The sequence below is a fragment of the Pipra filicauda genome, unplaced genomic scaffold (assembly GCF_003945595.2).
Source record: "Pipra filicauda isolate LSUMZ 115617 unplaced genomic scaffold, ASM394559v2 scaffold232_size1229904_pilon, whole genome shotgun sequence".
NCBI lineage: Eukaryota > Metazoa > Chordata > Aves > Passeriformes > Pipridae > Pipra > Pipra filicauda.
The window spans coordinates 274,974-300,972 of NW_024104346.1; the positions used below are offsets into that span (position 1 = coordinate 274,974).

The 25,999-nt window shown below is 49.5% G+C and overlaps 1 protein-coding gene across 3 annotated transcripts in view; it reads right to left on the reverse strand.

The window, feature by feature from the left end:
- The window catches only part of CSMD2 (CUB and Sushi multiple domains 2), a 249,974-nt gene that overhangs the window by 128,712 nt on the left and 95,263 nt on the right, over positions 1 to 25,999 (reverse strand). The window contains exons 6-10 of one of the 3 annotated variants that reach the window (XM_039381589.1): positions 18,565 to 18,677; positions 12,242 to 12,319; positions 6,146 to 6,233; positions 4,991 to 5,115; positions 2,707 to 2,828 (exon numbers count right to left, since the gene is read on the reverse strand). In XM_039381589.1, coding sequence (XP_039237523.1) covers positions 2,707 to 2,828; positions 4,991 to 5,115; positions 6,146 to 6,233; positions 12,242 to 12,319; positions 18,565 to 18,677 — 526 coding nt within the window. Of the gene's footprint in view, positions 1 to 2,706; positions 2,829 to 4,990; positions 5,116 to 6,145; positions 6,234 to 12,241; positions 12,320 to 18,564; positions 18,678 to 25,999 lie in introns of those variants that run through there. The other 2 variants (XM_039381591.1, XM_039381590.1) reach the window with 2 other exon arrangements.

A 25,999-nucleotide genomic window follows, 5' to 3' on the forward strand; every position in this document is an offset into this window, starting at 1 on the left:
GTTCGTGAGAGCCCAGGTGAGAACAACCCCGGGAGAAACATCAACCAGGAACATCCATTATGGCAAAAAAAAAAAGGTCCAGAAATCGTTTTTATGCAAATCCCCCAATTATCATATTCATTTCTCAGCTCCCCGGTGATTTATTTTTCCCACTGTGGTGGAAACTCATTCCCATGGCACCAAGGACCAGCAAAAAAATCCCAATAGCCTGAAAATATCCCCCCAAATGGGTCTGATGTCACCCTCTGGCTGGGGAATAATTGCAAGTTGTCAGTGAGGAGCTCTCTGCCCTCAGAGCTGCTGGGGGAGGATTCTGAGCAAAACTTGGAGGGGATTCTGGGGCTCAGGGAATCTGGCTGAGGGTTCTTTTCCAAATATAGACCAGAGGACTTGCAAATGAGCTCCAAATTCAGCTCCCCTGGTTTTCCAGGCTCACGTTAAAAGCTCCTTGTAACAGGACCTGATCCAAGGAGCACTGGAGTCAATAAAAAGATTACACTGAATTCAGCAGGATCCTGCTCAGCCACATGAGGCTTCTCATATTCCAAGTATTTTACAGGCATTTCAGTGAATTCAGCCCCAATCCCTCCCTCATCCACCCTGGGAAATGGGGGATCCACACTGGGATCATCCCCTTGGCCTTCCCAAACCCCTTCCTTCTCAACCCCCTTCCTGCTGACCCCTCCCTGCTTCAGAGGCATGGAGAGGCTCTTCCCTACCTGCAAATTCCACTTCCAGGATGAAAAAAAAAAAAAAAACAACCAGAAAATTTATAAACTTATAAATTTATAAACCTTTCTAAAACTGCTATTATTAATTAACTAGTTATCACTTTGCAGAAAAGGGAGTCTCTTCACACAGCCCATAAAAGCTGTTGATTTAACCAATCCAGCCATATTTCACTGTTAAAATCTATGACGTGCAGCCCAGGGAGCACAAACTGCAGTTCTGCTGCTGTTAAATCTCTGCTCTGGGTCGGGAAGTACCAAAATGAATGGATTTCCCCAAAGGATCAGGACCTGCAGATTCTGTTTCCTAATTAACAGTTCGTTATTACCCAGGGTTAAAAGCTGAAGAAGAAACCAAACATGGGAAGAGGAGCTTTCCCTGAGGAGAAATTCCATTGAGAAAGGAGACAATCTGCCCAGGGAGCTTAGAGGAGAAGCTTATCCCACCACAGTGCTGATGGAAAAGCTGGAAAACTTTGGGCCCAAGACTGGCACAACAGCAAAGGAACAGAGCTGAGGGTTAGACTTGAATATTCAACACAAAACAACACACTGAAGGGTCAGTGAAACACTGGACATGGCCCATGGGTGGATTTTGATGATGATTTCCACCTCCTCCTTCCTAGTCTGTAACAGGAATCCCAACTGGAAGTGTATCCCACATCCACATCCAGCTCCCCACGACTTCTTTCCAAACCCAGAGGTCTGTTTTATGCACACAAGAACTGGATGTTGCTGATTTTTAAAGTCAAACACACAGAAAAAATGCCATATAAAGTAAAACACACATTCCACAGCCCAAGCTGGTGGGTATTCCACAACCTGGGAATGGATATCCAGGAGCCTCCATGGGATGGAAGCACAGCTGACACCTGAGCAGGAAGAGCTGCTGTGGCCTGTCCTCCACTGCACATCCCACCCCCTGGGGCTCATTAACCACTAAATCACTGCTAATGAACCAGCACTGAAGAATATCCTGATTCCACACTCCCATTTCCCGGGATCCGGGTCATTCCTGCACTCCTGGGTAATGCCAGCCTGGGCTCCAACCTCCCTGGCAGCTGGAAGGGGGGGTTGCTCCTCATAAAAACCAGGATCCACCAGGGATCTGGGCTTGTTAAAGGCTTGAACTGAGAGGGAACTCAACAGGTTCTCCAGCCACGAGCTCCAGGGGGAGGTGACAGCAGGGCAGTGCCAGCAATTCCCAACAATTCCCAGGAAAAAAGACGAGGTCCTGGGGTAGCAACACGTCTGGGAAACGCCCTGCTTGGCTCAGCAGCAGGTCCAAGGCATCCCTGAGGGAATAACCCTGGGAGCTCAGAGCCCTGGGCTGCAGGATTCCCTCTTTTGGGAATAACCAGGGATGCTCAGAGCCCTGGGCTGCAGGATTCCCTCCTTTGGGAATAACCAGGGATGCTCAGAGCCCTGGGCTGCAGGATTCCCTCTTTTGGGAATAACCAGGGATGCTCAGAGCCCTGGGCTGCAGGATTCCCTCTGGAGCCAACGGGGTGGTGCTGGTGGGAACCCAGGGACTGAGAGGAATGAGACCTGTCACCTCCTGAGAGCAAATACAGGGAATAACAGGGAATAACACCTCGGGAAGTGTGTTTTGAGCCACACAGCAAAGTAATTTTCGTCCTCGTGCTCCCACCCAGATCTGGAGGAGGGACACGGGCTGAGACTGAAGGGTTGGAAAGAGTCAAGGCACCAAACATTGCCCTCAACTGCAATTCCATTGCCAGTGGCAAACGGAAAGGAACTGACCCTTCCCAGGCCAGGGCAGTCAGCCCTTGCTCTCTCCAGCCTGGAATCACCCCCAGAGAGGACTTGCTCATAAATTAACAACACTGCCCAAACAGTGGGAGATGAACCCACACCTCCTCCTCCCCACCCCACCCTCTGCCCTTTGGGGCTGAAATGCTGCTGGTCCAGGGCCTGCAGAGCCTTTTCCCCCCTGGCTGGGGCCCCCCGGACCCACCTTGGCGGGGTTGAGGGCGGTGATGACCCACACGCAGTAGGCGTTGTTGTCGTACTGCACCGGGTAGTTGGGGGACGTGATGACCCCGCTGGGCCCCCTCAGGTACGTGTCACACATCCTGGCTGGGGACACAGGCAGCACAGTGAGACCTCTGCGCTCTGGGCTGGCAGCTAAAACCCCCAAAATCACCACCCTGTGTTGGCAAAACTCCCCCTTTTCCCCCCTCGTGCAGCAGAGATGGAGGGTTTGTCTGTTGGAGGGTTTGTCTGGGGGGCTGTTCAACCAACCAACAACAACCCACTCTCCAACCTTACTGGAGACTATGAATAAGGACTTATTTATTCACACTCTCCAACTTTATTGGAGACCATTTTATTCATCATTCTGATTTTATTCATCTTTTTTTTTTCTTTCTAAAGCCCTGGCGAAAATCGCTTCGCAACCGACCACGGGGAAGATTCTGGCTGAGATGCAGCTCCTTTTTCATGTCACCCCCCTCAAAAAAAAAGCCATCTTTCCTTTCTTCTTGCAGATCAAAAAAAAATAAAAAAAAGATACTGCATGGCAAGAATTTATGATGTAATTATTAAGTATTTATCAGGCTGGTTTCGTTCAGACACGACCGTGGGCTCAGAACTGAGATGGCAACTCAGCTTTGCATCTTAAAAACATCTCAGGTAAAGGAGGAGCTGGAAAGTGCTTAAACAGGGAAATTTTGGCCTGTGGTATCCCTTTGATGCAATATTTAGCTGGAATATTTCACCAGGAAATGTGAAGAGCAGCATCCTGGCTCTGGAGCTGCCTCTGCTCTTGGGATGGAGCCTCAAAATTCAAATTTATTTCAAATCTCAAAGGAGAAGTATTTGCATACATGGTATCTGTAAGGCTTTTTTTTTTTTCCCCACCACTCCAAATTGCAGCAAAACACAGAAAACCATCTCCTGGCCAGGCTGGGACACAGGGGAACATGTGGAAAAGCAAGAGCAGGTCGGGAAGGAGCTGAGGGCATCTCTCCATGGTGCTAAATCACATCCCTCCTGCCTAACCCTGGAGCTGTCCCATCTGATCTCAACAAAAAACAAAGGTAAATCCCATTATTCCCATTTTTTAAGTGGTGTTCCCAGGACCCAGAGGGAACCTGCTGTAGATGGGGGAGCTGAAAAAAGTCTCCCATCAGTGGCTCAAAGTTTGATCCCTGGGGATCAGAAATTCTCCCAGCCCAGGGGGGTTAAAACCTGTTCACTGGGATTTCCCAACTGGAGAGAAACCCAAAGGGAAAATGGAACTGAAATAAAGAGCAAATGGAAAACTTTTCAAACAGAAAAAAAGCACAACACAAAATTAGCAGTTAAAAAAATTAAGTTGATTCAAAGAGACACAATAACAGAGGCAAATCCTTTCTTATCTCTTGCAAGAGGACACCATAAATTTCCTTTATAGTGTCACATATTTATGCCAAAGATCCTCTTACACTGATTCAATTTATTCCAGGCTTGTTTCAAGAATTAGATGGGATTCCAAAGCCTTGAAAAAAATCTGCAGATGAAATTAAAGAAAAAAAAAAAAGAACTGAAAAAAATACCTATTTATGACTTTAAGAGCTTTAAAGGGATTTCATTAAAAATATTACAAGTTGTTCATTATTAGCATTACAAATATCACATTATTCATGGAACTCCTTTGGAGAGGGAATGAAAACAAAATGGCCAAGGGCAAAATGGGCATCAGTGTGTTTTCCATTGAAAGAAAACTCCTCCACTGAAAGGAAACTCCACTGGGGGATGGCTCATGGCACAGGACCATCGGGATGATGCTACTGAGGAACCACAGCCCAAAAATCCCACTTGGATGCCCAAGAGCAGCAAGTTCCAGTTCAAAAAAAAAAAATCTCCCTCCATCTCTGCTTTTCCAGATTTTATTCCAGGCTTTCACCCTTTCTCCCCTCTCCTCCTTGTCCCCTAAAAGGAAATACTTGGAATAGAGAGATGACCCTTGGATAATGGGAAAGGAGGGTGGGGAGGCCCTGGCATGGGTTGCCCAGAGAAGCTGTGGCTGCCCCATCCCTGGAAGGCTCCAAGGACAGGCTGGAGCAACCTGGGATAGTGGGAATTGTCCCTGCCCTTGGAACGAGGTGACCTTTGAGGTCCCTCCCAACCCAAACCATCCAGGGCTTCCACAACCTTACCCAGGGACTCCAAACCTGGGGTGATGCACCCAGGGGACCCTGAGGGGAGGGGTTTTCCCATCAATCCCAGTAATCCAGGGAAGTTTTGTGCCTCCTCACCTCTGCAGACGGGCCTGTGGTCGCTCCAGGCCACGATGAGGTCGCTCACCCTCTTGCAGGTGATGCTCCTGGAGCCCTGCAGGTCGTAGCCCTCGTTGCAGGAGAACTGGATGCTGGAGCCCAACCTGGAAGGGGAGCAGGACATGAATTCCCAGAGCCCCTGGCCCAGCTCTGCCCCCTCTGCCCCCCCCCATTCCTGGGAATTCTGCAGGAACAGCCCCGGGGGCTGAGCTCCAGCAGCACATCCCAGCCTTCCCGGGAATTCCATCCCGTGTGGGAGCACAGACACAGCCCCAGGAGGTGACATGCTCAGCATTCTCATGTGAAAAAGTGGGAAAAAAATGTCCTTTATCTGCTGCTGAGAGATTTGTTCTTGGTTCTGTGGGTTTGGGTTCAGCCCCTTCACTGCCTTATTTACCCTTATTCCCTCCTTATCCCCCCAGGAGACACAATCCAGCTGGGAGACTTTATCCTGGGGCATTTAGGGACTACTGGGAATTCCCTTTTCTCCACCCTCACCAACTTGCTGGATTTCAGGAGAATTTGGTAGAACTCGGGTTCAACCAAAAGGCACTTTTTGTGACCAAAAGAGCCACCAGCAGCAAAATAAGCTGAAATATCCATTCCCCATCGCTGACCACAGGCTGGGTCACTCCTACCCACTGGAGAGGAACATTTGCAACTGGAAGGGAATAACAGCACTGTTTGAAACTTTATAAAAAAACTCAATTAACTCGCTCAATTAACAGCCACTCACTGACAAGGAACTGTATCAGTCACCTCAAACTCTCTCGGGGCAGGGCCATGCTGGGGATAAACTGATTTGAAAAGTGATTTTTTTTGGGCTGTTAAAGGCAGTTTTCCTGCACTTAACCAGAGGGGGGATGACAACACACATGGATTGTACAACCTGGCTAAACACCTGGGTTGTCAGAGGATAAATGCTCAGAGGGATCACCCCGGATGCTCAGGTGGGACACACATTTATTCTCCTCCTCCCTAACGTGGGCAGGGATTTTCAGAGAGGACACATTAGAGGTGGGCAGATGGTCTCAGAAAACAGACTCCAGAATGCCAAGGAGCACAAACATGGCACAGAACAGGAGCTTTGGCAGCATGCAAAAGAAAAAAACCCCACACGGAAAAGGTTCTTACCTAAAATCGTTGCCTATTCTTTTGCCTCTCTCTGGAATCCCAGGGTCTGGACACATATTATGTCCCTGGGACACACCAACCTGAGTTACTACAAAGCAAAAAACAGCACATACAGAGACAGAATAGCAAAAGAAACATTCTTTCATCAACTGTCTTTGGTGGATGTGGAGAGAAAAAATGGCAACCGGTAGCTCGAAAAACCTGAACGTGTTCCATTTTGTGAGGGAAAAAAAACCAGCTTTGGAAACGAACACCCTGGAATCATTTCAGCTCAGCTCGTACAGCAAAGTGTTTTCTAGGAAACCACAGCTAGGGACACGGTTTTCCCTCTTTTCCATTACAGAAGTACCTCTGAAAAGAGTTGGTTTGGTTTTTTTTTTTCCCATATTCTGCAAAATTACCCCAGTTAACCAGCCCATTTAAAAGAGCCACCTGTGACCCATCCAGGTGACATCCTACACCCGAGCCAGCGGTGCCAGGGGGAGAAAACAGCTCCATGGAAAGGCAGGTGTGTGATACCAGGGGGGAAAAAAACCCGAGCACGGAACAAAAGGCAGAAAGGAGGGGGGGAAATGCCAGTCGGGGGGTTCAGAGCGAGTCCTTTAAGTCTGAGCGTGGAAAATCTTATGGAGCGACCTCAGAGTAACTGCCAAGGACCACGAGAGCCATGGAGTTTCCATGAAACCATGGAAATCATGGAGTGAGAGACCTTCCAGCTCCACTCTCCACCTCCCCGTTCCCAGCCCTCTCCGGCCTGTCCGAGCATTCAGGGCTGGGGGCAAAATCCTCAGTTCCACCCGGAATTCCAGCAACTCCCAAAGGGACAAAGAGGGCATTTTGCCACAGAAGCTGCAGAGTTTGATGGCACCAAGGGGAGGACCCGAGGAAACCACACCATTCCTTGGTGTGAATCTCAAACCCCCGGATTCCCGTCCTGCCTCTGCCTATCCCTGGATTCGAGGGGAAAGCCCAATCCTAATTCCCAACAGGCTGCATTAGCACAGTGCCCCCAAGGCCAGGGCCAGATGGGTGATGGAGCAGTGACAAAAGCACGTTCCTCACGACACACACGTGGGCTCCAGAGCTGGAGCCCGGCAGGAGATGGAGAACAGGGACAGAGGAGGGGAGAGAGAGAGAGAGAGAGAAAGCACGTGGGGTGTCTGCACAGACTGCACAGGGGGGACACACAGAAAGCCAAGACCATCAGATATGTAATTATCCAGTGGGTAATTACACCTGGAGTAGCCAGGGACTGCAGCTGGGAGATGGAAGTGTTCCTGCAAGGAGGGGAGGATCGCTGGGACAGGGCTTTTGTCTGCACCCAACTGCTGCTGCTGGGCCAAAACCATCCCAGCCCCTGGCCTCCTCCTCAGCACTGACATCTCATGTTGTGCCCTTTAGTTCTGAAAGGGCCTTTTTTAGCTCCTGCCCTCCCTTCCCACCCTGTGCTGGAGCAGGGATGGGGCTGTCCCCTTTGTTCCCACTCTGGTGTTCCCACCCTAGTGTCCCCACCTTGGTGCTCTGTGCTCTCCTCTGGGTGTTTGAGGGCACAAAGGGAGCAGAAACATGGATTCATGGAAACCAGGCTCCTCAGAGACTGTTTTCCCTCCTCTGCATGTTCATGACCTCATGTGAAGCTCAGTCAGGTGGGGAGGGGGGACCGTGAAAGCAGCACAACCCTCTGACTGCTGCCACCTCTGAATGGCCCCCAAAGGCTAAAGGGAAGCAGAAGCCTCTGCCTTCAAACACCCACATTTTCAGCAGCTCCTGAGAATGAAAGGTCAGCTCAGCAAAGTCCTCGGGTGGCACCAACTTCCATGGGGTGTCTTCAGTCTCTACCCACACCCACACACCCCAGTGTGACCCCTGGGCACAAACCAAGCCAGACCAACCCTCCAGGCTAAGGCTGGACACCACAAGGCCACGTGGAAGTGCTGAGACTTCTCATCTTCCTCCTGTGCCTTGCCCAGAGTAAAAAACCCTCCCCGAAGAATCCCCCCCTGGAACACACACAGACACCCTGCATCGAGCTCTGGGTGCTCTTCTGGCCCAACAAACCCCCTTCCCACAGCAAATCCTTCCTCCCGTGGTCAACAAACCCCCCCAGACAACCCCTCCCACCCCACTGGGTGGGTTACTCTGCACTCTCACAGCCAGTTATTAATTCCCATATTTGATAACCTCTAACTCAGAGCCCTGGGAGGACCCAGAGCTGCAGATGACCAGCAAAAACAGGTTGGCAGCTGCCAGTCACACTTCTGAAGGCTAAAACCAGTTAATCTCTTGTTAGCTGGAGATTTATTAACACCTCCAGAACACGTGTAGATAAAGCAGAGAACAGATAAGATAAAAACTGAGCAAGGGGGAAAGGAAAGATATCTCCATATCATGGGAATTCTCCTTGCTAGTGGGAAGGAAGGAGAAAGGAAAGAAGATGGATTAGATGGTCACTTACAGGAAACTTTTGTTCTCTCCCTTTTGTTTCAGACACACAACTAACTCAGGGGTTAGGAAGCAGATTTGTCATGCTGAGAACTGTCAGCCCTGTGTTCACCTTCCTCAAGCTCTGACTGATCCGTGCTGGGCTGTTCCACCCCCACAGGAATCCTTCAAGGTCACTGGAAAAACAATGGATCTCACCAGCTGGGATGAACTGTTCCATTTCTACATTATAAGCTCCCAGGATTTTCTCTCCCCCAAACCATGGAACTCGTTTTCCACCCCTTCGTTCTCCTCCTGATTTTTTCCAACAGCTTTTCCCACCGTGAATTCGACGACAGCCAGTTCCTGATTGTTCTTTTTTTTGCCACAGGAATTTACTCTGAAAAATCCGTTTTAAAGGAACTCTGATATCTCCCCAGGTTAACCAAGTTCACTGAAACACCCCTAAGGGACAAGTTTTTACTGAATTTAGGAATATAAAACATGAACTACCCCCCACCACCTGATGCCAAAGCAGCCTTGCTGCAACAACCCAGAACTTCACACACTTGGCTGAGACCTAAAACTGCTCCAACCCCTCCCAAATGTACATTTAAACCAGATTTTGACCGATGTGAAGGTGCACAGAACTTTCACTCCTCCATCCCACCCCTCCCAGTCCCCCCCAGCAGTGCCTGTTCAGGGGGGGCCTCCCTCAAAGGTCACAAAAGCACCTCAAAGGCCACAAAAGCACCTCAAAGGCCACAAAAGCACCTCAAAGGTCACAAAAGCAACTTTGGTGCTGTTTTTTAAGAACAAATGCCATGTTTTTCCCACTGGAGTGTCCCCATTTACACCCCGTGTGCAGGAACAGAAACAGGAACAGACACAACCTCCAAAACACAACCTAAACCTGAAAACTATTTCTTCTCTCTCAGCCTCCAGAGCTGTGTTATTTTGCCTCTAAAAGTGGTTAAAGGGAGATGTCCAAATAATTTCAGGGATGGTGAACAGCACAAGGCACTTGATCACAATTCCAAACAAACACATTTGACTACAGCTGAACACAGGAAGCGCCTCCCCCCAAAATTCCAGAGTTTTATGTGGGTTTTTTACCCCTCAAACAGCACCAGCACTTGTGATGTGACTGAATTTTGTCTCCATTCAGACCCACAAAACACAAGGGTTTACCCTGGCCAGGTGACCCCAACCCCAGTGTCCACCCAGCCAAAGCCAAACCCTCTGTGAGACCTGCAGGGTTTTAAGAAGAGACTCTGCCAGGCAGGATTTTGGGGCAGATGCAAAGGGAATAACTGAGAGTAAAGCCCAGACTTGGAGGCTGGACTCGATGAGATCCCAGAGATCTTTGCTTTTCCAACCTTAATGACTCTGTGATTCCGTGGCAGAGCTGTCACCAAGAGACACAGGCATCCCTAAATTTCTTGTATTTGAGCCAGAGCAACTCCAGCAACCCTCAGTGACCTTTATCAGCCCGTCCCACCTGCACAGTTCTCTGGGAGGCAGCCTCGTGGAAGTGGCACAGCCAACCATGCAAATCAAAGCCACCAGGGGAAAGGAGCAGATAACACTCTGGGCTCCTTCTGCTGAGAGGAAAAAGCACCATTTCCTGGCGGCATCTTCCCTGGAATCAGCACTCCTGCAGCTGGAACATTCCCTGTGGGAGCAGCGGGAGAGCAGGAGGCCGTGGGAGATAGAGGGTAATCAGGGCTGGCAATCCAGGGGCACAGGGAGGGGGCTGGAGGCACCAGGGGGGTGGGGATGGACACAATCTGGGCCACTGGCACCATCTACACCAGGACAGCTTGGCAGCTCTGGGGCTGAGCTGCCTCCCTGCTCTGGGGATGATCCCCCCAGGATGGGATCAGCACTCACAGGATGCTGAGCTGGGGTTGATCCCCAGGATGGGATCAGCACTCACAGGATGCTGAGCTGGGGTTGATCCCCAGGATGGGATCAGCACTCACAGGATGCTGAGCTGGGGTTGATCCCCAGGATGGGATCAGCACTCACAGGATGCTGAGCTGGGGTTGATCCCCAGGATGGGATCAGCACTCACAGGATGCTGAGCTGGGGTTGATCCCCAGGATGGGATCAGCACTCACAGGATGCTGAGCTGGGGTTGATCCCCAGGATGGGATCAGCACTCACAGGATGCTGAGCTGGGGTTGATCCCCAGGATGGGATCAGCACTCACAGGATGCTGAGCTGGGGTTGAGGATGGGATCAGCACTCACAGGATGCTGAGCTGACAGAGGGTTCACTGCTGTCTCCTGCTCGGCCTCAGCACCATTCCCAGCGTGTTAGAAATGGGTAAAAACTGCTCCAGGGAAGCAGCTGAGCATTCCTGGGAAAGAGAAATGGGAATCCTACATATTCTTAACACCAGAGTAATTCTATCAACTAAAGACTTGAAGCCAGGCTGACATTTGTCATCCCCTTCCCCACATTCCCCACGTCCAAGACATCAGACCCCCCACTCCAAACACATCCCTCTGTCTCCACACAGAGCCAGTGGTGTTTTCCAACTGAATATCATACTCAGTTAAGCGAACTGGAATGTTTATTACAATTAAACTCTTCTTGGCAAAGCACAAATCACCCACCCAGGAACATCTTGCACACCGAGTTTTTCTTTAAAACTCGAATCCACTCCCTCTAAACACCCCCCAACATTTTCTGCTCTGGAGGTTTTTTGGGCAATTCACAGCCTCCTGTTATTATTTGCCTTGTTGGGCCTTGCTCCTGAAAAACCAGAGACTAAAAGCACTCTCAGGTGAGCCACTCTCACTGCAGACAGACAGCAAAGCACGTTCCAAACCCAGCTCATCGTTTCTTAACTCAGTTTTTTGTGTCCAAAATCCAACCCGGCGAAATGTCGTGGACTGTGCACGAGCAATTCCACCCTCTCCCCTAAAAACTGAGGGGAAAACATGTTCCACTCTGCTCCCATTTGAATTCATATAAAATATTAACTTTATTAATTAATTCAGATCCCTCCTGTTCCACCCCAGGGTCCCCTCAGGAGCCCAAAGGTCCGTCCAGAGTCACACACGGGAAGAAACTCTGAGTTTTGCTTCTGCTTTGAGAAGAACCCGATGGAAAGATGGATGGACCTAAAGGATTCCCCTCCTGCCAGAGGGACAAACTGACACACCACCCTAAACACAGCCACCAAAACAGGGAGACCCAAAAATCAGTGGTACAAGCCCAGCACTGTCACGATTCTTCTGCAGGGACAACTGAATAAAATTCAAATACAAAGAGAAAGAGCCTGCTGCCACCTCTGCAGGCTTGCTAAAAGGTCTTCTTGGTGCTGTTCCTTATCCCTACTCCTAATTTCACAGCAACATTAACTCAGTTTTCCAAGTTCTTTCCAGCTGGACACTTTCCAGACTAAAAGGCTGTCATTGAGCAGCAGAATACAGTATATATTCCATATAAATATTCCATACACACCCCCCAGTCCCCTCCAGGCCACTCTGAGGAGTTAGTAGATGCTTGTGAGCAGAGCACTGGGAGGAAGTGATGCAGTAATGGGGAGGGAAGAGAGGGAAAAGCATCACGACAAAGTTTTAGAGATTACTGGAAGTCAAATGAAATGCTCAAGGAGATCATTTATACGAAAGACAGAGAAGGAAGAGCCAAAAAACTTACACACTGATGTCTTCTGGTTGTTGTCCTTGCTGGGCATGAGCTTCACCCCCCTGGACTTGAGCTCCATTTGCTTTTTGACTGCAGGGACAGATGGAAAACAGAGGAAAGACAAGGAAAAGGTTTAGCTGAGCATCAGGGATTAGTTAAAAAGAAAATGATGAGACACTTGTACATCACCCACCCCCTGCATCCTTCCCTGGTGGCTGAGACAACTCACCCTGACCCCCCAAACCAGGAGGGACCCTTTCATTCACCATGTTAGGGCTGGATTGGTGTCCTTGGAGAGCTTTTATTTGAAGATAAAAGCAGGGTCTGACCCCCCCATCCCTCTGCAACCACACCATTAACACACCACAAATGGGAGGGAGGCAAAAGGGAAGCCCTGAGAAACTTCAGGGATCCTCAGAGGGAAATGCTCAGTGAGTTCCACCCAGTTTTCCTGATGCAGTTTTCCCGTGGATACATCACACAGCAAAGCCACTCTCTGCTTCCATGAACTCTAAATATGGCCTGGGGGAGTGTTAGGCTCAAAAAGGCAGTAAAACAGCAAGAAAAAAACCCCCAAAAAACCATATTATTGGCAAAGAGAAGGGTAAATCCACCATGAACAGCCACAGGAAGAGCTGGATGGTGACTGTGCCCAAGGTCCAATGGAACAACCTCCCAGCAGGAAGCACAACATCCAAAATCCCTTCCAAGGAGCCTTTTCCTGGAGCAAACCAGCCCATCTCCCACTTCAAACTGCTCTCCCCTCTTTATCTTCCTCTTGTCATCCTTTCATCCCTAAATTAGCACATTCCAGAGACAAAGCTGTCAGGAAGAATTACCCCTGTCACTAACAAGGTTTTTTTTTTTTTTAATCATGCCTTTTTTTTTTTTTTTTTTTGCTTAAAAACCAGCCTGTTTGGAACATCTGTTCACAGGGAGCTTCAGACAAGGAGATGTGGATTGTCACTCCTTGAAGCTCACCTGGGGCAGTGCTTTGAGAGAGAGAGAGAGAGAGGCTGGATGGGAGCTTTTCATTCATCATTTGCTCACAGCTTTTTGCTTTCTCTTTAAATAAAGCAGGGAGAACTTCAAACTCAGCCCCCTGCACCAGCTTAAAAAAATATTCATGAGGAAAAGTCACATCTTTCTTACCAGCATTGGTATGTTCAGACTGTGCAGGGGGGGTTGTCTAATTTTTAATTTAAGAGGAGAACACTAATTAACAGCAGGCCACTATCAAAGGGAATCTAACACTTGTTTCTTTTGACTCTAAATCCACCTGCAAACGCAGCAGGAGGGGAGCAGAAGGTCTCAGGATGCCCCAAAGATCCCCAGAGTCCTGCAGGTCACGGGGTGTTTGCAGCCTGACCTCGAGGTTTTTAACAAATCCACCATCAAGGGACCACAGAAAGGACAGGGGGCTGCCAAAACTCACATTTCTGGGGCAAAACCCCTATTTCTGCCTCAGCCAGGTTATCCTGCAGAACAGTGCAGTCCTTCCCAAGCAAGCACAGGGACAACCCTGCAGTTCCAGCCAATAAAACCCAGTCAAGTCTGAGCATCCAAGGCTAAATTTGAGCTGTTGCAGGATGTGCTGGGCTGATTTTACAGGGTCTAACCCATTGCTTTGGGGCACCAGCAGTAGGGGAGCAGCTTTCCAAAAATAATCCCCATTTTTACATTCCTCCACGACTTCCCACTGCCAAGTCCCTTTGTCCAGAGGGATGTTTGTGCCAACCCACCCTTGGCACAGCACAGGGTCTGGTGGAGGGAACCTGCAGCCTCAGGGGACAGGCAAAGATGCCAAGCCCTGGTGCCCCCACCCAGGGCTGGGGCTGGTGCTGAGGGGGGGGTAACACAGCCCTGGCAGGGTCAGGACACCCCAACTGCCCAGATCCAGCATGTCCCTAGTGCTCAGCATCCCAAATCCAGCAGAAAGGGGTGGAACAAGATGGTTCTTGAGGTCCCTTCCAGGCTCAGGACACCCCAACTGCCCAACTCCAGCATTTCCCCAGCCCTCAACATCCCAAATCCAGCAGAAAGGGGTGGAACAAGATGGTTCTTGAGGTCCCTTCCAGAGTCAAGACACCCCAACTGCCCAACTCCAGCAGAAAGGGGTGGAACAAGATGGTCCTTGAGGTCCCTTCCAACCCACACCATTCCCTGGCTTCTCCAAGGCATGGAGAGCTCCTGACAACCAAAGCTGCCCCATGTTCAGCCCTGCCAGGTGACAAACACCCCCCTCCAAAGCTGGGCCTAAGGCAAAGCCTGGCTCCCAAATTCCAGCACTAAGGAAAAGGAGCAGCACACACCAGACACTCATTACCAAGCACAACCCCAAATCCAGAGCCCAGGACTGCAGCACCCTAATTCTCCCCTAATTGCATCGTGTCCCTTCCAAATCCCACTGATCAAGAGAGATCTCTGCACCCTCTCCCCTTAATCCTTCGTTTTGTTTGCAGCATGATGAAAGCCAAGCTTTACAAATGACTCAAAATTTAGATTAAACAAGGCACAATCCAGCAGCACTCGCTTTAGGGGGGGAAATAAATAAATAAATAAGAGCAGTTCTCCTGCTCTCTGCCCTCAAAAAATCTGGTATTTGAAAATCTGTTTTGTTTATAAGTCAGAATGTGGAGCAGTACTACAAAGGGCTGTGTCAGGATAATTGGATGAACAGAAACTTCTGTTTTCTGCAGGGTTTTGCTGCTCACACACATCCAATAAGATCTAATGGAATACTCAGCACCCTTGTCAAACTTGAGAGATGACATTACAAAGCTTTTTCCAGCGAGCAGCCAGTCAGGGGGTGTTTCTTTTAAAGCGTTTCATGTTGCTCTAAATGAGAATTTAAGAACACGTTTATTTATTTTTAATTTTGGAAAACAGCATTTCAGCAAAAAAAAAATAATAATAACCAAAAAAAAAAAATCTATTCCAGGAATCTCTGTTCTCCTTGCTGAGGGACTGCTGTTAAATACAGGCCTGCCTGACTTTCTCCTCCTCCCCCTGGGATGTTTTACCAGCACCTGGGATACTAAAAAATAGACAGCTTGTTCACAGCTTGTTACATTGGGGGTGAAGAAAATCACCCTCAAATCAACTGTTTGGAAAATCTTCTTTTAGCCAACCTATGGAATGGCTCTCCAGGAATCAGAACCTGCACAAGCACCAGGATTTTCCCTGTCCCTGCCACGGGATTGCCCAGAGGAGACTCCCCAGGTTGTCCAAGGTGAGCCAGAAGCCCTGTGGGGATCACACAGAGGTGTGATCCGAGGTGAAGAGTGGAAGATGTGCCAAAAATGAAGCCCATAAATCCCTAACTGGTCCATACCCTGCTGGGTGGGGCTGGCACCAACCTGTGGGAGGTGTGGAAGGGGGTGGGACGGGATGAGCTTTGAGGTCCCTTCCAACCTGAACCATTCCATGGTTCTGTGAGAGCCTCAAAAAGCCATTTCTGGGGTGCACAGGTAGGACAGAGAGTCCATCAGCCCTGGAAAAGTGACAGCTCTGCTGGGATCTGCTCCCTGCCCCGGGCTGGAGCTCACCCCACCCATCTCCTGCAGGGGCAGGACGGGAGGGGAAGGGGATGGGCAATTATGTGTTGGTAACAATCAGCTAAAAAGCACTTTGGGGTCCAACTCCTGCAAGAAAACACGTGCAGGGAGGGAGAGCAGCAGCCAGAGCATCACCCACATCTCCCCTGCACCTCCTGCACCACTCCCAGCTCAGCAGCTTCTCCATCCCTGCACTTCCAGCTGCCAGGGGGGCACAGAGAACACCTGGCTGTGCTGCCACCTCACCTGACAGGCACTTCTAGCTCATGTCCTTACCCCTGCAGGCACAGGGCACCTTTGGGAGACGGCAGAAGGGGAGGGAGGGAGGAAGGAAGAAACCCCCTGCATGGATTTCTCTCCAGTCCCTTCCATTTTGCTCTCACGGGGTGTTGGGGGGGAAAAGTGTTTGCAGGAGCACAAGATTCACCTCAATAAAAGGGAAAAGGGGAAAATATTTAAAACTCTGCCAGGAAGGGGAAAAATGTGCTGAATTAAACAACAAAACAACCCTCTGCCCAGGCTGATTGTATCTAACCTTGCTTTTACATTCACACAGTGATTTCCAAACCAGGCCACGGATTAGGAGGAGCTGAGAGGGAACAGGCAACGAGGGTGTTCTGCAAAAAACTGAGGATCAATTTAAACAAGCTGGAAGGGAAATTGTTTTCTTATAGATTATCAGCAAAGCCAGACCCCGTCTCGGAGGACACAGGGGTGTTAATAAATGATGTATTTACACGTCCTCGGAAAACAGACAACAAATTAGATTCCCCCTCACCCTTCCTCTCCCTTCTCCTGGACCAGCCTGGGCTCTGATTCATCTCTCCTGATGAAAAATGCAGTGGAGTTGCTCTCCTTTCCATGGCATCACATGGCCTGTTCTGCAGGTGTTTCTCTCCATTGGGATATTTGGGTCCAGGCAAGGGGATGCTCCCAAGGAAAGGGTCACGCTGGGTTTTGTTGGAGGTTGTGCTTGGGCACCTCGTGTTCTCCACGAGCTGGGATTTGGGATGGACAGGAGGCTGAACAGGAGCCAGAGTGTGCCCAGGGGGACAAGAAGGCCAATGGATCCTGGCCTGGCTCAGGAACAGGGTGGCCAACAGGGCCAGGGCAGTGATTCCTGCCCTGGACTCAGCGCTGGTGAGGCCACCCCTGGAGTGCTGTGTCCAGCTCTGGGCCCTCAGCTCAGGAAGGACATGGAGGGGCTGGAGCAGGGCCAGGGGAGAGCAACGAGGCTGGGGAAGGGACTGGAGCACAAGTGCTGTGAGGAGAGGCTGAGGGAGCTGGGGGGGCTCAGCCTGGAGAAGAGGAGGCTCAGGGGAGACCTCCTCACTCTCTGCAACTCCCTGACAGGAGGGGGGAGCCGGGGGGGGTTGGTCTCTTTTCCCAGGCAACCATCAGCAAGACAAGAGGGCTGGGTCTGCAGCTGTGCCAGGGGAGGGTTAGGTTGGAGATTAGGAAGAATTTCTTTGCAGAGAGGGTGCTCAGCCATTGGAATGGGCTGCCCAGGGAAGGGGTGGATTCTCCATCCCTGGAGGTGTTTAAGGACAGACTGGATGTGGCATCAGTGCCATGGGCTGGGAACCACGGCGGGGTTGGATCAAGGGTTGGACTTGATGATCTCGGAGGTCCCTCCCAACCCAGCTGATTCTATGATTCTACAAAATTATTGAAAATAGAGTACTGAAATCTTCCCTAACAGACAGAAGGAACCTGACAAACCCCACAAAAACCAGCAAGGGGAGAAAAACGAGTGGCAGGTCCCCCCTGGCAGGCAGACCAAGGCCCTGCTTCAATGGCACCTCAAGAACAGTCACTCAGCTCATCCTTTAAACACTCAACACACAAGAGCACAGTTCATTCTGTCTGACAACCCAGTGTGTGAGATTAGAACCCCCTGACATTTATCTAATCAGGGGAAATTATAACATTAATCTTTACTTTTCTATTTAAGGAGAAAGGATGACTCAGGCAGGTGTTTTAATAGAAAGCAGCACTGCTGACAGCAGAGGGAAGGTGTCCTACCAAAAGGCATCAGCTGCACGGGGAAAACAAAAGGGGGGTGGTTTCCTTATAATTTGAAGTAATTTATATGTTCCAGGAAAGCCAAGAGGGTTAAATAACCATGGTGGTTCAGAAAGCAAAGCTAAACAACACTGCTAAGGCTGAACAGCCAGGGAACATCCCAACTGGGCAGGTTATCCAAGGAAAATCCTCTCCCTTTCACTCTGCTCCTGTTCCTGAGCTGTGGCACTTTCCCTCAAATTCCTCAATTCCCTGGGAGGAAAAGTGCTGAGCTGCACTAACCCCCCCTGGATGTCATTCCTGCTCCTTCCCTGCTTCCTTTTCCCCCTCCTTCATCCTGCCCCCAGAGCCACATCCCAGTCCCAAAATCTTTTTTTACCCCAGTTCTAAAATCTTTTTATCCCAATCCTAAAATCTTTTTGTATCCCAGTCCTGAAATCTCTTTTTTACCCCAATCCACAAATCTTTTTTACCCCAATCCAGAAATCTTTTTACATCCCAGTCCCGAAATCTTTCCAAGGCCAGGCTGGAGCCACCTGGGACAGTGGGATGTGTCCCTGCCCGTGGCAGGGGGTGGAATTAAATGCTCTTTAAGTTCCCTCCCAACCCAAACCACTGTGGGATTCCATCAAATCCACACTTCCCGGGATTCCAGCTGGAAAATGAACACCAGCAGGACACAGAGGGCTCCTGGAGCTGTGGATTCCCAGGAAAGCAGCGTGGGGGGGTGGTGGGAGCAGCAGGAGTGGGTACCTTGGTACTGGGCACTGAAGCCCTTCTGCCTGTGGTTGCCATCAGAGGTGAAGTGGAGCCTCAGCCAGTTCTTGCTGCTGATCACAGGGGCAGGTAAATTCATCCCAGTGAACCTGCAAGAGAGCAAAAAACCCCATTAGTGGGTGGGAATCACCCCCAACACTCACCTTTCCAGGTTTTCCTGCTCCCACACTGACCCAGGACACCCTCAGGGGGTGCCCAGCAAAGCACCTCCACCCCCCAGGGGTTTCCAGCCACAGGATCCCCCCAAGTTTATTCAGCTCCTGCCTTTCTGGTTGCTCAACCCACTCCAAAAAAGTCTGTTTGTCTCCACTGAGGAGCAGGAAGGAGTGCAAGAACCATCTGAGTTTTAACTCTAAACTGCCAGAGGATTTTGGGACTGGGGTAAAAAAGATTTCTGGACTGGGGTAAAAAAGATTTCTGGATTGGGGTAAAAAAGATTTCTGGATTGGAGTAAACAGATTTTGGGACTGGGATGTAAAAAGATTTTGGGACTGGGGTAAAAAAGATTTCTGGATTGGGGTAAATTGCCAGCAAGGAGAAGTGATTTATGATCCACCCCGACCTGGGTGAGAGCACAGCCAGCAAACAAGGTGGAAAACTCCCCAGCCCTTCAGATCTCTTTATATTTGTATTTTCTCTTAAAATACGATGCTGTTTCCACCCAAAAGATTCCCCCAAGTTTATTCAGCTCCTGCCTTTCTGTTTGGCTTAACCCACTCCAAAAAAGTCTGTTTGTCTCCACTGAGGAGCAGGAAGGAGTGCAAGAACCATTTGATTTTTTCTCTCTAAATTGCCAGCAAGGAGAAGTGATTTATGATCCACCCCGACCTGGGTGAGATCACGGCCATCAAACAAGGTGAAAAGCTCCCCAGCCCTTCAGACCTCTTTATATTTGTATTTTCTCTTAAAACACAATGCTGGTTTTGCTTTAGTAAACTCCAGCTCATCATTCCTGGCTGAGCTGTCTTTGTCTGGGACAACATTCCAGTCACAGCACTTGGACTGAGCCACATAAAGGGGACATTGCCCATGGCAATTCCAAATTATTTTAATCATCAGCTCTCATTTATTTAAAAACTGTTGGCATTCCAATGCTTTTTTTTTTCTTTTTAGATGAAGGCAAAAGGATCCTGGAAATCTCCATCCCCAAGGGTCACTCAGAGCTGGTGACACACATTTTTAACAGCAGACCTGACACCCAGGAGGCATTTTTAGAGCCCAACCAGCCCTTCCAGAGGTGACCTCTGGCAAACAGGGGGATCCAGGGTGGCCCTTGGCAGAGGATTTATTAATGGCAGAGGAACTGCAACTCTGTTAATGAACTTGCAGGGCTGATTATTGTGCATAACTAATGCATCTCTGCCACCTACAGTACAGATTAAACCCTGGATTATCCACTGGCTGAGTCCTGCCCAATGAGCAGCGTGACTGGAAACATCCTTTACACTCCAAAAATCGCTTTTAAGGTTGTTCTCCATCATTTCTCTATCGATTATTGCCATTTTTCAGCCCTCTTAGAAGCACGAGGTGTTCCAGAAATGGGTTCTCTGGGGCTTTTTGCCATCCTTGGAGGACTCAAAAGACAGCTGGACCCATTGAATTGGAAACTTTTCTCAGATAACCAAACTTCAAACCAACAGATTTGGGGCCCGGATCAAACACGGGGATGCCAAAAAAACCCAATTGTGAGGAAGTTCCTGTGTCTGGTTGTTATGACAACAGGCTTAAAACTTCATCCTCTCAGCCCCCCAAAGGCCATTTTATTATTCATTCTGAATCAACAGTCAAAACTTCTCATAAAACACTCTCTGGGTATGCAGAGCCAAATTTTAACTTTCATAACCGTGGAGAGACAAGTAAATCGATGGAGTGATATAAAAAAAAAATAAGAGAACAATAAACTAAACCTGCCTGGATGAGGCAGAATTTCTCCTGTCCTCCACCCCTAGTTTTGGTTTGGTTTTTTTTTTAATATCCACATCCTTGAGAGGTGGCTTCAGCAGCCTGAGGATTAGTAATCCACCCTTTTACCTTGGATTCCTCAGGATTCCAAGCTTTTATTTTTACTTTCTTGGTTTTTTAAAGCCCATTAACAACCTGAAAAACTCTTCCAGCCTCTCTGTGTCCATCTGTCCCCTTGTCCATCCCCAGGACACGTGGGACCAGCACAGCCCCCCAGCCTGGTTTGGGTTGGGGCTGGAAGGGAGTTAAAGCTCTTTATCTCACTCTTGATGATCTTGGGGGTCTTTTCCAACCTCACTGACCAGCAGGAGTTCAAAATTCTGCTCTTTCCCCTCCAACAGTTGGACTTTGCTGTCACCTCCTGTCCCCAGCTCCCCCCTTGAGCACTGCTGGGGAAAAAAAATGCATCTCTCAAACAACTGATTTTATCCAAATCCTTCCCAGCTGGGTTTTTAATCAGAGCACTGAGGTGTTGAGGGTTTATTTTTTGAAGCCTCCCCATTAGGCACAGCTCCTCCAGTTCCTTTATTGCACAACACAGAGAGGTTAATGGCATCAAAACTCCTCTTTTGAGGAAAAGCACCCAAGTGTGGCTTTCACAACTATTTTTCTTCATTTCTTTTCTTGCCCTTGTATTTCCCATGGAAGGCAGGCATGAAATATTTATCCCATTCACTCAGCCATCCCTCCCCTGGCACAATTAGTATTTCTGTACATGGATGGCACTGATTGCTCTGCATTCACATCCCATTATCTATTTACAATCCCAATTCCTGCTTTAATTTGTGGAGAGCAAGAAAGGGGGGGGAGGAAAAAAAATCAATAAAATGTCACAAAATGAGCTGGAAGCACTGGAAGAGAGGAAGGAGGTGTTTGCAGACACAAGATCCAATTTGAACCACCCTGGAATTTGGCTGTGCTGCTTCTCCAAGGACCCAAATCCAAGGAGCAGTTCCTGGGGTGGATGCAGGAGAGCAGGGAGTCAACTCAAGGTGGGAATTCCACCTGAAATCCCATTATGTCAAGTGGAGATGATGGATTTAAGCACAAACCTGGAGGCATTTCTGTGCCCTGGAGCTGCCCAGAGCTGGGCTGCAGCTGAACACCAGCCCCAGTGAGCCCAAATAAGAGATGAAGATCATCACTGGGCACATTTGATCTTTTTTTGCCCCCTGAACTAATCTTGTTTGTTTAATTTAATCCCTCTATTCACTGAATCTCTCTCTCAGCATCCCTGTGGCACAGGGATCTCCAACTGCTGCTCATCACTCCCCCCAGCCAGGCTGGGACATGCCCTGGGTCCTCCTGGAGCCTCCAACACACATTTAGGGTGAACCTCTCTGATCCTGCAGCTTCCCAGAGCTCAGCTCCTCCTCCTCCTGCTCTGGCTGGAAAGGAGACCCTCTGCAGTCAGTGGGAGAGGAGGAGGAGAGATTCCAGGAGAGGGGAGTCACAGAAAGCCCCCTGGTCCCTGTCAGGGCCAGTCAGCAGGAGATTTGAGGAGAAAAGCACTCCTGGAGCCTTGGCAGAACAAGAGAACCAGGATCACCCACCCCTGGGAGTGTCCAAGGCCAGGTTGGGTGGGCTTGGAGCAACCTGGGCCTGTGGAAGGTGTCCCTGCCCCTGGCAGGGGGTGGCACTGGGTGATCTTCACCTCCCCTTCTAACCAAACCCATCCCTGACTTCCTGAGACACAACCTGGAGCTGCTCAGCTCACCCAACCCCTGCCAGAGCCTCCCATTCCCTCCCAGCCTTTATTGCCCTGAACCAGCCCAACTATTCAGAGCTTAATTTCCCTTTCAGTGCATCTCAGGGACATATTGCAGCAGCTCTTTTATATCTCCACCTATTATGATTCACTTCACCTGTATTTTTAACTTTTTCATCCCAACCTCTCCTCGAATTATCAGGAGAGCTGTACCATTAATTCTGAACATCTTATTTGAGCTTGTCTCACTCTCTTAAACAAAATACACTTAAGCACCTCTAGACCTCATTTTTCGGTCGCCAGAGACATCTCATCACAATGGACTTTTACAAGGGAAATGAATAATTAGATTAAAGTTATTGTTCCCCCTTTTAATGCTGCAGGGATGGAAGGAACACACCTGCATCTTAACTCTGGGCCAGGGGCTGGAATTTACTCAGGAAATGCAGAGGGAGATCCCACATCGCCCCTTGGAAAGCATTGGGGTGTGATGTGTGAATCCCCAGGGATTCCTGACTGTGGAGAATCCTGGGAAAAACGCTGTGAACAATGACAAGGAGCTTCCAGGTCCCTTCCTTCAGCACCACGTTTTTCAGATCCCCCCAGTGGGGCTCCTGGGACAGGTTCCCACCAGCTGGTTTCCTGCAGGAGGAGGAGCAGGGAACTCCTCGTCTCCCACAAGGAATAAAAATGTCCTTAAGAGGATGAGTAATTTTAGAAATGCAAGTGTGGAAAAACTTCTTGGTGTGTTCATCCCACCACCCTGCAGATTCCAGGGAATGGGGTGAAAGCAGAGCAGCTCCTGATCCCTGGAAATGCCAGAACAGGAGAGCTCTGCTCAAAACCCAGCAGGTGCCACCAGAGCTGAAAATGAAACAACTCTGCTGGTTTGGACTTTATCTCAGCCTTAATCCCAGGATGAGGTTTCAGGGTAAATCCCTCTCCTGGTGCCAGGTGGGCACAGCCCCTTTGGCCTCCAAGGCACCTTCTTGTTTCCTCTCAATGCACTTCACTCATCTGTTAATAACAGACTTCAACAAATCCCTCCCAGAGCCTCCCAGTTCCAGGGATCCCTGTCTCTGCTCCTTCCAGAACCTGGTGCTGGGAGGGAAATCACATTCATTCATCACTCACAGTTTGCTTTCTCTCTCCCTTTTCCTTCTTTTTGTTCCTGCATTCCATCAAAACATGAAAGTGTTTCCGCGCAGCAGCAAAACTTCAGTCATTGACATCAAATTTAATTACTCTCCCAGATGAATTTGCTGGCTAGAACCAAATCAATACCCTTTTTTTTTTTTTCTCCTAGCAGGAACCTTTACACTGAAGTTCTTAATTCTTCATTTTTTATGTGACATTTCCCCCAGCTCATCCTTAAAGGAGCATAAACCAAATCCTTGGCTGATTTGGGGCAATGAAGCTCAAATGGAGACAAAGCCAAACTAATTTCCACTGTACAGGGGACCTGACAAAGTAATTTCTCTGCTGTTTTCCTTAACCTTTGAAACGTTTCAAAATCACTTCAGTCTGAATTTTCTTGGATCCCTATCCTGGATTAATCACAGTCACTTTAATGAAAAGTGATTCAACAAGTCCACAGGCATTTCTGAGACTGTCACAACCGAGCAATTCAACAGGTAGAAAAAGGACTCTGAGGAATTCTTTTCCCATTTAACAGTTATTTAGGCACACACCCACCCAAAAGAGATGATTTCTTCTTCTATTTAATGCACACAGACAGGGCACTACCCACATATACACACATATGCAGTATGTTGGATATAGAAGGAGCAAAGAGCTCGTGTGGAGGCAAATACTTTGCTTTTAAGAATGTACTTTTACAGTGGAAAAACAGCATTTGGCTCCAGCCCCACCAAACAAAAAGGTAACAAACGTGATTATATTTATTCCATTCAAGAGCAAACAAACCCTAATTGAAGACAACAGAAGAATGGTTAATGCAATTAATGCAGCTGGTGCTCCCTGATGCTGCCTGGTAAATCCCCCCCCAGATCTGGGCTACAGCTCTATTATCATTTCCTCCAAACCCTTCCTGCCTCCCTATCAGTGCCACAGAGATTGTTTTCCCCGAGCAGGCAGAGGTAGATGTGCTGATAACTGTATTTATGACAGGACAGCCTGTATTTATTAGCAGATAAATAACCCCCAGCCCCATCCCTCCCTGCACAGACAGGCTTTGTCAGCCTAACAATGCACTTAAGTTCCATTAAACTCGGGACTTTTTATTGCCAGACTAGGCAATTAATAAATAACTTAGGCTGGGGGATGTTCCCACAACGCTCAGAATTCTGCAGGGGGAGCCCAAGGAGCCGGGAGAGACAAACTGGAGCTGCAGCCTCCCTGTTTTCCAGCTCAGGGAGAGACAAACTGGAGCTGCAGCCTCCCTGTTTTCCAGCTCAGGGAGAGACAAACTGGAGCTGCAGCCTCCCTGTTTTCCAGCTCAGGGAGAGACAAACTGGAGCTGCAGCCTCCCTGTTTTCCAGCTCACCGGGCACACGAGTTGCTCCCTCTGGGAACTGGAGCCCAATCAGGTCACCTCAGCTCTGCCTCTGACTGCACAGAAGGGACCGAGCTGATCCTGCCTCCCCCTGCCCGCCTGGCCAATGTCACATTAATGATGGAGGAGCCCCAGCTGAGGTGACAATTGGGGGCCAGGCTGGAGCTGCCCCACGTTCACACCAGACACGGGCTCAGACTGCCCTGTCTCCTCCTCTGGACTCTGCCCTCGCAGCCCAGAACTGTTCACAGCTTGTTCCACTCTCAGCTTTGCTTTTGTCGAGCATTAATTAGGCGCTCAAGGAGAAAAAAAGGGCCGTGTTCACCTGCTGCCATCAGCTTTCAGGCTCTTGAAGCACAAGGACCTTTAGAAAAGAGGTGGAAAGGAAGGAACCCCGTGCCAAAGACCCCTCAAGCCCCAAAGGAGCTCACGAGGTTGACCCCCACGCTCAGGATGGAGCCACAAGTCACCTGCCAGACACTGCAGCGTGTCACCAGTGTGTCACCAGTGTCACCAAGTCCTCTAAAGACTCCTCCCCTGCCTTCTCTCTTTTGTTTCTGTAGTTTCTACAAAGGCTCAGCAAAGAGTCCCAGAAACCGGGAGGAAACAAGACCTGGGAAGTGAAACCTGGATTCCTGACAGCTCCAGGAGAACCTGCTAAAATTCCAGCAGAGATGACAGTGCAATGCAAAACAGCCTGGGGAAGAAGGGAAGCAGAGAGTGGCAGTTCCTGAGGCAGAGACTGATGTGGTGGCTCCACGTTCAGCACCGTGGGACGGGAATGTCACCTGAGTTTTTACATAAAGCTGCCACTCCATGCTGGTGACAAATAACGGCCCCCAAACACCCCAAATGCTGTGGGGCCACAGGATTTCTGCCTCCCTTTCAAAGCTGAAGGGAACTGGTGAGCTGGGAAAGCCCCCAGAGCCAGGCCTAAGCCAGGTCTAATAGGGCTGCTGCCTCCAGGCAAAAGTCTGAACTAACCGAGTGATGGATGTCCCCTGGCCATCCCCTGGCCATCCCCTGGGCCATCCCCTGTGCCATCCCCTGTGCCATCCCCTGTACCATCCCCTGGGCCATCCCCTGGGCCATCCCCTGGCCATCCCCTGGCCATCCCCTGTGCCATCCCCTGGGCCATCCCCTGGGCCATCCCCTGGCCATCCCCTGTGCCATCTCCTGTGCCATCTCCTGTGCCATCCCCTGTGCCATCCCCTGGGCCATCCCCT